Genomic DNA, 11,034 nt, shown 5'->3' on the forward strand with positions numbered 1-11,034 from the left:
TGCATCCGTGGCACCACACAGAAAAAGAGACCTGGCAATGAAAACAAATAATAATGTGATATAATGTGGAGAAGACTGAAAATTCCGCGAGGGTTTAGGGTGAAATCTGGGTGATCAGTTTTACTTGCACAGGTGAGTACAGGTGAATTTAAACCATTTAGATCCAGTGCTCATATGGTCAAGACAACACTGACTGGTTGAAAAAATAACACTAGTGTAGCTTATTAACTTTGTATTGCTTTCATAACTACTCTGCATAGTTGCACAACATATTAAGATTGATAGGCGTTTCATCTACATTACTTGGAGTGCAATGACACCTAGAGGTCAAAAGCATAATTTGCACATAGGTGTGTTTTACACAGATTTTTTTTAAACATAAGTTGCATGAAAATCAGCATAGTGCAACTCAAGCCTCTATTGCAGCAATGCAAATCATGAAAAGTCTGCAGGTTTTCATTCCTAATCACCACCGCTGCTCATTTTAATATTTAAGAACAACTTCAACCAGCGAGGAGGGATTAGTACAGGTAATAGTCAATAATCAAAGTCAAAATCAAGTTTATTGGCAGTTCTGCCATACTACATATAGGGCATCAAAATGCAATTTCTCTCAGATGCTGGTGTACACATACAAAAACTACAAGATAAAAAGATATACGAATAACAAGGGTTTAAAAATACTAACAACAAGTTGTTTCAAAAATATTGAAAACATGGCATTTAAAAGGCTTAGATTAAAAATCAAAACTAGAAATTAAAAACACTAGGGATGGGGGGAGGCAATAACAAGGCCTTTGTTTATTGATTTACTTACCAGGGACAATGCACATTAATCAATATTTTTGTTTCCATATCAATGTAAATGCATTAGCTCATTTCATTCATCCATAGTCCCTGGGCAGATTCAAGGTTATAGTTTGCATTATTCATTAGTTTTTATTTTTATTTTGTTCTAACTTATTATCGGGTATTTGTCAGGGACGAGCTTCAAAAAAGTCAGGAAAAGTATTGCATGATAAAAACTCAGCAAAACATCATACTGTTTTAAAAAATGTAGCCTATTCAATCAGCACAGATGAACAAAGAATTCTCAATAATTTCTCTATTATTATGGTTTATTTCAGTTAGTGTTACCAACACACAATAAAGTTTCTGTGAGGGTTTTTTTTTTTTAATCCTTGTTTTTATTTTTATTTCAGCTGACAAAAATATTTTTCACACCTAATTTTCATTATTTCGTTAGTTTTCATTCATGATTATAGCCTTGGGCAGGTTATAACCCTCCCAGAACAGATCAAGATCAAGAACAGCAGCAGAAATGATGACACCAACAGTCCAAGACGTGATTAAAAGATGTGCATGAAATATGTCATCCATGATCAATAGGATGAGTAATTAGCAGGATTTGTAGTGCAATGTTCTGTCCATAGTGGCCGGTGCTGTGCTGAGTGCGTGTGTGTGTGTGTGTGTGTGTGTGTGTGTGTGTGTGTGTGTGTGTGTGTGTGTAAAAAGTTGTGCAGTGGTGGGATGGGTGTGTTACTGATCCTTAATTAATGTCCTTTATATCACCTGTATTTACCCTATTATTTAACCCTACTAATTGATATCTGTTGATAGCTGTTGTGGAAAAAAAAAAAGTCTATTTTGTTTTGTAGATGTTGTACAAGGGAGAAGTAATATCTAATCCTAATCCTAATCCTAGACCGTTCTCGAGGCACACTTTGCCCTTAGGGACTCCACGCGGTTACAGTTCACGATATTCAGCATTTACTGTAACGTTCCGCATGTGCCCCCGCCTCGATTCTGTCACGGGGAATCTGATTGGCTGATTCCTCTGCGAACGCGCGATCCACCCGCCTCTTTTCTGGATATGAGAAATCTTATTGGTTCGTTGCCCGAGAAACAACAAATTGAACCCGCCTCCTAAGTGAGACTAGAATCCCGATTGGTTCGTTGTTGTGGGAGCCACGCCCCCTCGAAACGCTCAGTTTGCAGAGTGCAGCCGGCGGCCACCCGTTCACAGCTTTAAAAGGTAAAATAAACAACAACATTTCACTGTGGTTTCAGCGTACACGGTAATGATGAATGTATTGGCTTGTGTGTGTACACCGGTTGGGTGTAAATTGTGAGAGCGTTTCCACTCCGTACTCGGTGTACAGAAAGGTGTAGTGTTACATAATACTGGCGGCAGGGATGGCAATGTCACAGTTTTGTAACTGTCCGTGGGAATGTCAGCTCCTCAGCTGCACTTCTCTCAGTGGAATAATTTGACAGATAGACTTCTCTAAGTAGTTACAGCGTTGTTGTTTGGAGGATGTTTTAAGGCATGTCACTGGTGTTTGACAGGGACTTGTCCCGGCATAAAATTCCTATTGGAAAATGTCGTTTATCTGTGATTCTGGATAGCGAATTACAATGACCCCAGTAACCCTAACGCAAATACTGTGATAGTCTGTTATGGATTTGCAGTGTTTGCCTTGTGTTGTTCACAATGGAATCACAGTAGTATTCCTATGAAAGGCAAAGTGCAAAGTTTATATCAAGAAAAGAAATAAGGAAACTGTTTGGGATTTTTTTGTCTAATATTATATAACGCTCTGCTTGTCGAGTCCCAGTGTCTTAGTGTTTTGACCACGAAAATACTGTATCTGCTGTCATGTTATGCAGTAGCTGCCAAGGCATCGTTGCAGCTCTAACTTGCATGTATCCCTGTTTTGGTGCCTGTAGTAGGGGTGGAACAAGTAATCAATAATGCAATATATTGCTATACTTCCTCTGGTGATATATCATTGAGTAAACACTTGTGTCAGGTGTGGAGATTTAATCCTCATTTGCACAGGTGTACTTTTTAGTTCCTGGAAGGTGTATTTGTCCCCTGTCTTTAAGTATTTGAACTGGAACTGCTCTGTCATGTTCATGTACGGATTAAAATACTGAAAAACCTGATTATTTTGCCCTTTCCTGTGTATTTTTTCTTCTCCAGTGACAGATATTGTGATGTATCATAGCTGATTATCAACATATCAAACAACACAGAATCGCCTGTACTGGGATGCCATTGTTACCATGGGTAGAACATTATGATAGTACTGTATCGCAAGTTCCCAAGTGATTCCCAACCCTAGCCTCTAGTGCAGATTCTCTTGTTTTTTTTTAATATTTAACCATAGTAATAACATTCCTATTCAGTTATTTGAATTTGTTGTGGTGGTGATACACACCACTGCTGAACAAATACAGCAAAATCCCTACACAGTGCCGTGGCCCAGCATCTCATCATCTCAGTGTTGATGGATCAACATCTCCCTCTGTCTGCTTTGCGTTTACAGGAAGCTAACATACTGTGAAACTACCAGTAAGATGGAAACTGAAGTGACACCAGGGCCGAAATCCAACGGTGTGACCAATGGAGGTGCCCGAATTGTCTTGGATGACGATGATGAAGTTCTCAGGTACGGATGACAAGTTGCATGGTCAGTGGTCTGTTGTGGCCTGTAAAACGTATGCTTGTCAGTTTCACTTTGGCATTTAAGCGCTACTGTTGCACTCATTGTATAAAGCTCTGTCTAGAGGCATCATCCCTATGGCTGAAATGGTAATGCATCTCTCCCTCTCTCTCTCTCCCTCCCTTGATGCTTCTCGATTCCACATTGCCTCCACCAAGTCCAACTGACCTGTCCGAGATGTTAGCGGAAGGGACCAAGGAGTCCCATGACAGAGCAGAGAACTGCCAGTTTGTGAAGGATTTCCTCAGAGGGCGTATCAAACGAGAGCTGTTCAAGGTTGGAGCCTGCATCTTGCATTGTTGTTATCCCAGTTCAAGTGATGGCTGCATGCGGGATGGGGTACTAACACCGAGCAGATGTAAATTTAGAGTAAAGAATCTCTAAGGCATCCTCAAGCAACTTTGAGTCTGCTCTGCTATGCACCAATCACTATCAGACAAATACTGCAAGGGAACATTAGGGCAGGTGAAAAAGACTCACTTCAGCTCTTCCTGTTTCTGGAAAAAAGCCTATTTGATTAGTAAAATAACAAAAGTGAATTTCAATATGTAGCAGTTGCCGTGGCCAAAAAACTGTCCTCCCTTGGATGTGAGCAGTAAAATAGAAGTCTGTTCTGCTCTTGAATGGACTGACTTGTGCTTAATCTTAAGTCAGTAAATCAGTCATTTACGTTTGTATTGCTCTTTGACCCTCTCCTCCGTCCTTGTTACTTTTCAGTTCAGAAACTGCATTGGCATGACTGAAACAATATTGCCAGATGATATATTATTTGATATAATGTAGTATTTAATAATAATTGAAGCAAGATAGATAGCCTTTATTGTCCCAAAGGGAAATTCTTTTTCACAACCTGTCACAGAAACCAACATTAACAACACACAATGCACAAATAAGCAACATCACCAGGCACCCAAACAACATATGAATAAAGCACAAACACCAAATAATTGCTATTTAAGATACAGCAGCTCCAAAATTGAGAATATGTTATTCAGAAGTAATGAGAAATCGTTCTCATTCTCTAACTGTAACTTTTCAGAGGGGCACCATGGCTCTGTACTATGTCTACTCGGCCATGGAGGAAGAAATTGAGAAGAACAAAGACCACCCCCAGTTCGCTCCAATCTATTTCCCCACAGAGCTGCACCGGCGTGAGGCCCTGGCCCGGGACCTGGAGTACTTCTATGGAGACGACTGGCAGGAGCAGGTGAGCAGAGAGCACGCAGAGCCTTGCAGGCTGCATGGCAGTCTGATGTGGGTGTAGCGGACACTGTGGATGGATAGTTGACCCTCTGACAGTGCTGTCTCATCCTTCTAGCATTTTTTTTTGTTCTTTTTTGTTTAAATGCTGGCAAAAAAGGATTTCATAAGCATTTAACCCTCTGAAATCTGAGAAAATTCCCTTCATTCCCTTCAGAAAAAAGGTGAGGAGTATCTTAGTAAAAACTTATCAAGTAAAAAGTTACATTAAAATGACTGCAAAATGACCAACAAATTTACAGAATTTTACGGGACAATTTGCACAAAAAATACAAGACCACTATTCTATATACTGTGTATAAGTATACAGTATGAGACACAATAAATAACAAGAAAATTATCACAAAATCACCCCCCAAAATTGTAATAAATAAATAAACTTAAATTATGTAGAAATAAAACACATTTTGTAAAATAAAATCTGTTTTTTAAATTATAGCCCACCTACAGGCTCCATGGTTTCAAAGTGACACAAACCTGTTGAGTAATTTTTTTCTTTTTTTATGTGAAAACAAATATTAAATGTCTTTACTCTGGAATGTTCACTTCTGAAGTGAAAGCTATGCCCCTGCAGTCTGGTGACGTAAAGGTTGTGAGCCATTTTCTAAAGCATCCGAGTCACCTGAACACTGTGGCACAAGTTCAAGTTTATACATCACCAGCTGAAGTAGTTCAACAGTAAAATAAGTCAAAACTTCAAACATACACTGAACTTCTACTACACGGAAGATCTGCTGTAAAAAAGCCAGTAGCACAGCACCATTTGGCGGAGGGGAGACAAATACAGCATTTGTTATCAGTTATAGCCCACAGGAAATTCCACTAGTTGTACAGTATCTACATAGCTTTTACCCTGTTGAAATTAATGCTCACACCACTTGATGTCAGTGTTGTCATATGTATTAATTATATCTAGCTGTATAGACTACATACAGTACGTTATTGTTTGTGGTAATGAGGGTGTGAGCCAACTACAAAGTACATAGTGTAGGAGTCAAGCTTAGATTCTTATATTTTTTGTCTGTTTTTTTTTCCTTGTGAATACTTGTAGTATCTAAGTACTTAAATGTCTCATCCTTTTTACCACTTATTAATTTTGTGTTACTATTCAAGTTATTGATAAGCTATAAAAATATAAACAAAATCTTTTCCTGTGTTGCAGAAACCAGAGTTTGGAGACAGATTAATCATATTCAACGTCTTACTTTTACTCAAGCAATATTAAATGCTTTTTTGTTTTTTTGCATTGCAATAACCATATGCAATGTGAAAATCGTCATTACAGGACTCTTTCCACTGCACCATTCATAGCCAGTGTGTTGTCATTACCTGGTTTTAGCTATTTGAACAATATGCACCTCTTCCCTCAGCTTCGCCCCCCTCAACTTCAGCTTCATTCAGAGATTCAGTGAAACTGCAGATTCTGCAGATCAATTTTAGGATCAGTTGTTTTTGTGCCCCATAAACCAGCAGTGTTGCCACAGGGAAAAAAATGTATGCAGTTTCACTACATTTTGAAATGAAGCTCAGAAAAAAAAGTGATCCAGGTAACCCAACAGGAGTCTTGCAGAGTAAAATGTGTTCTGTTTCTATAAGCAATCCGCTGGGGGGGTGTGGCGACTTTGTGAGTCTATGATGTTTATGCTCTTGACACCCTTTAGTGTTCAGAAGATTGCTTAGTACAGCTTTTAAGAATGGATCTACATCCAAAACACAGCAAGCTTTTCCAGGTTTCTCTCTTTGTCCTTGTCTCGTTGTTACATTGTCAGTGGACCTCCAAAATGGCATCAGATGGGTTTGGTAGAAGATTTGTGATGTAGCTGCAAAGCTTTTACTGACTCTCATAGCTTTGCTCTCTCTGCGCAGATCAGCCTCTCCCCAGGCACCAAGCCTTATGTGGACCGCATCCATGAGGTGGGAGAGAAGGACCCAGTGCTGCTGGTGGCCCACTCCTATACCCGCTACATGGGTGATCTCTCGGGGGGACAGATCCTGAAGAAGGTGGCCCAGCGAGCACTCAAGCTCCCTGCGACAGGCGAGGGTCTGAACTTCTACCAATTTGAGGGCATCCACAGTCACAAAGGATTCAAGCAGCTTTATCGGAGCAGGATGAATGAGCTGGAACTGGACGCTGAGACGAAGGAGAAACTTGTGGCAGAGTCCAACTTGGCATTTGGATTCAACATGATGGTGAGGGAGTGGGGAGGGTAGGGCTGGTGGTTGGGAAATACTGTAGCCACAAGGTCTTAGCTGAGGCCAGGTACACATCATACAATATCGTGGTTGATTTAGGCACCCCAGACAAATGGATGAAAAAATGGCACATCCTTACTCACACCTTGACCTTCTCAGTGTGAGACGGTCAGCGCATCACATCCTGATCTCCTGATGCAGTCTGGGAATGTCTGGGACATCCGTATCATTTTCCAACATGTTGAAAATTTTTGTTGCTGATCTTGTAGCATGAGAGGAATCAACAAGCTAATTTGTCACAATGGCCAATAAGATTGCAGCAGGGCAGGCTATGTCATCACTCTGTTTACTGTAAAGCAGACAAATATCATGGTCATGATGCAACATTGACTATGGAAAGTGTCACACCTCCAACTCTGTAAATTGGACTGACCCAACCGTGTATACACATGTATACAATAGTCATTGTTTTCTTTCCATTTGTTCACATACATGCAAAAACAAAATGTGGCCATTTAATGCATTGTTGTCTTTACTGGTCACAAATGCACAAACGTCTTCAGTAATGACTCATTTGGCTTCCAGTCTTGCGGGGTTTAGTCCGACAAGGCCAAACGAGACTTTGACATCTCATCAGCTATTTGAAGTTGGGCGCACTCCTTGAGTTGGGTAATTTCTAAACTCATGTTGTGGCCTTATCCATACTGTGCACACTGTTTTGATGCAAGATGTGATTTGGTAACTCAGTGATTTGGCAAATATGAGATAGATAGATAGATAGATAGATAGATTTACGTTGTCTTGCAGCATTCCGTTGTGTAATGTGCTTCTGGTATGAAAGTATCAGCATGATAAAGAAATGTGTAAAATAGGTTTAAAAAATAGCATGGTAAAATGGTAAAAGCATGGTAATAAAATTCTAACTCCTATCTGACGCCTGTCCATGTAGGTATTCACAGAGCTTGAAGAGATTGGAAAGACCATTAAAGAGGAAGTCCAGGATGCAGGCTTGGGACACAGTCATGCTGAGATCATGCAGGGAGGGGACATCAACAAGTGCCCCTACTATGCAGCAAAAATGGGTAAGCCAGTGTAAGAGTTCCAAAATGAGATATCTATTCAATACTTTGAAGCCACTTAAATTTACAGGAAAATCTGAGGTTCAAGGGGTTCAGAACTTGTTCATCTTTGTCCAGTGTATTCCTAACAGCATTTTCACACTCTTATTATTGAACAGAACATTTCATTTTCTTTTTAAATTGTGACACATTTGTACAATGATTGTTTGCTTGCTGATTTTCTTTGTGCCAGTTAAAAGTCTAGCAGCTGCATTTTGAATCAGTTGTAGACAAGAAAGGGTGGAATACACTATCAGAGGTACAGTAGTCCAGTCGAGAGGTGATAACTGTATGGATAACTGTTTCCATGTCCTTATGAGATAAAAACCACTTTAGTTTGACCATGGTTCTAAGCTGATGAAAGCTGCCCTGTAACAAAAGAGGCCCTAAATCTGAACCTTGGGGAATACCACATTTAATGGGAGCAGATGACAAAGAATGGTTTCCTGTTTTGACTGGAAAAATTCTTTCTCTTAGGTAGGAGGTAAAATATGAAATGTGTTCAGCTTAGAGGAGACCTGGTAGAGGACTTTTTTTCCAGAATCTTAGAAATAAATTGTAGTCTGGAGATGGTCTGTAGGTTTTCAGGTCATTAGGGTCTAGCGTAGGTTTCCCAATGACTCTGTTGGTCAAACAGCTATTAACTATAGGCAAAATAAGGGCTGGGTGTCCAAAATAAGAAGGGTCACTTCCTCTTCCCTCTCCTCCTCTCTCCTCTCTACAGCTGCCGGTGGAAATCCCACCTATGCTTGCCAGTTAGCCATGATGCTGCTCAAACACCCCACCTGCCAGGTGGTGCTGGCCACTTGGGTGGCGGTCCTCGCTGGATTTGCCGCCTGGTACCTCATGTGATCTCAATCAGTAACGACTGAGCAAAGATTGGAGGACACAGTGGAAGATGGATTGGAGTTTGTTTTTTGAGGATGTGCAATACCTCGGCAACCAAATCTGTCATCCCCACCAACCTCGCTCCTCTTCTGTATGCGTCTGCTACATAGCTGTAAATCTTTGGTGGCATATATTTTAATTATGGAAGGACTGTTTCATTCATGGTTTCACTTCTGTGTGATGAGAGTGACCCAAAGTACGCCTGGTGTCTGTACACGCTGAAGCACATGGAAAGAGGAATTGGAGGATTTGGGTCTGTGGTGCTTTTCAGGAATGTTGTATTTAATGATTGTGGAGAACTGTGCTACGGTTATAAAGTAATGTGCAATTATACCCATGATGGCTCAGGATTTTATCAACAATATGACATTGATGATAATACATTTCACACACATGTCGTTACTTATCCTGGTAATGAATGAATACCAAACCAGGTGATCCTTAATTGCCATCATCAGTCTCTGGAACAGAGAGAAAACTGAATCATAGCAAAGCCAGATTTCACATTCATCATCTTCTCAGTTGATGCAGGAACATACTGAGCTTAAAGATCAAATATGGCAGAAATTATGGCCTTCTCTAGGTCATGTGATACAGGGTTACTCTGATAATTCACAGGGGCTGTCACTGAATTGTATCAAATGCATAACCTCTTAACCCTAATGTCTTTTTAACCAGAGCTTTGTGTAGCCTTCATTGTCAGTTGAATTGTAGTTGAACCATAAAATAATTATGCCTCCACTCTTTATATTTCAATATAGCACCAACGTGCTATATTGAAGTTTCAGCCAAATACCGCTGGCAGCATCAAGCACCCAGATTCACAGTGAAGAACGTCCTCAAAGTCATTATGGCCTTGATACAACAGTTACCAATACACAAGTGCTGACTGAAAGTAATATTACAGATAATAGCAATAGTATAAAGTACATTCTTGAATGTAATGCCAAGAGAAAGCAACTCACAACACAATAGCTCAAAGTATGATAGACCCTTCATGATTACACCACAAAGTTCCCAAGGTTGATGATCTGATTTTGTGGCACAAATTTACATATTCATTTTTTACAATTTTCTTTAGGCCTGAAAGCAAAAAGTTAGAGCATTCAAATGAAACTGGAGATAAAGCTACAAATAACTGTGCATTTAAATTCTGTGGAGCATACGGTGTTTTTTTTTTTTTTTTTTTTTTTTTTTTGCTGAGACAGTTGATTTGATGATGGCCACGTCATGTTCTGTATGCCTTACTCAGCAGTGATATGCATATAAACATTGTAACGTGTCACAATATTTCATTAATATTCTACAAAGTTTTGGCTGGTACAATTGTAACTCTTCTGTCAGCTGAGCGTTTTCAGCACACCAATCAAATACATGCTGATTGTGTTGTGTTGCAGTGCTGCCTAATAATTCATCAGTGTGTCGAGTCTGATACTTTTTCTTTGTGTTTGGTGATTGAAGTTACTCTGATAATAAACAAATTACGTTATGTCAGTAAATAATCTGACTGAGGAGTGTTTGTCAAACATTTACCTTCACATTTAAGACAATGCCAAAGAGGATAATGTTAGATTCTCCAATGACCTACAGTCATGGACGAAAGTATTAGCACCCCTGGAATTTTTCCAGAAAATACACCATTTCTCCCAGAAATTGTTGCAATTACAAATGTTTTTTGGTGTACGCATGTACGCATGGACAAAATTATTGGCACCCTTTTAAAACTGTGGGTAAATCATTTTATTTCAAGCATGTGGCACTCACCTGTGGCAAGTAACAGGTGCTGGCAATATAGACGTCACACCTGAAGCCAGTTAGAATATAAAAATTGACTCAACCTTTGCGTTGTGTGCCTGTGTGTCACACCAAGCATGGAGAAGAGAAAGAAGAGCCGAGATTTGTCTGAGGACTTAAGAAGCAAAATGGTAGAAAAATATGAACAATGTCAAGGTTACAAGACCATCTCCAGAGATCTTGAAGTTCCTTTGTCAACTGTGCGCAATATAATCAGGAGGTTTATAACTCATGGAACTGTGGCTAATCTCCCTGGACGTGGACAGAAGAGA

At 39.8% G+C, this 11,034-nt stretch overlaps 1 protein-coding gene across 1 annotated transcript; it reads left to right on the forward strand.

Annotated features, from left to right (window-relative positions):
• The first annotated feature begins 1,976 nt into the window (after positions 1-1,976).
• On the forward strand, positions 1,977-10,445 carry hmox2a (heme oxygenase 2a). Its single transcript, XM_030063341.1, has 7 exons — positions 1,977-2,035; positions 3,333-3,455; positions 3,668-3,785; positions 4,549-4,716; positions 6,636-6,959; positions 7,912-8,044; positions 8,805-10,445. Exons 2-7 carry the CDS (start codon positions 3,364-3,366, stop codon positions 8,930-8,932), a joined length of 963 nt encoding a protein of 320 aa, XP_029919201.1. The 5' UTR covers positions 1,977-2,035; positions 3,333-3,363; the 3' UTR covers positions 8,933-10,445.
• Positions 10,446-11,034: the final 589 nt, after the last annotated feature.

Source organism: Myripristis murdjan, chromosome 1, assembly GCF_902150065.1.
Source record: "Myripristis murdjan chromosome 1, fMyrMur1.1, whole genome shotgun sequence".
Taxonomy (NCBI): domain Eukaryota; kingdom Metazoa; phylum Chordata; class Actinopteri; order Holocentriformes; family Holocentridae; genus Myripristis; species Myripristis murdjan.

Bases quoted from the DNA above. Each gene is read 5' to 3' on its own strand.
- hmox2a (XM_030063341.1), top strand. From the start codon at position 3,364: ATGGAAACTGAAGTGACACCAGGGCCGAAATCCAACGGTGTGACCAAT. The intron at 3,456-3,667 runs GTACGGATGACA...GCCTCCACCAAG, and splicing joins GACGATGATGAAGTTCTCAG to TCCAACTGACCTGTCCGAGA. The intron at 3,786-4,548 runs GTTGGAGCCTGC...GTAACTTTTCAG, and splicing joins TCAAACGAGAGCTGTTCAAG to AGGGGCACCATGGCTCTGTA.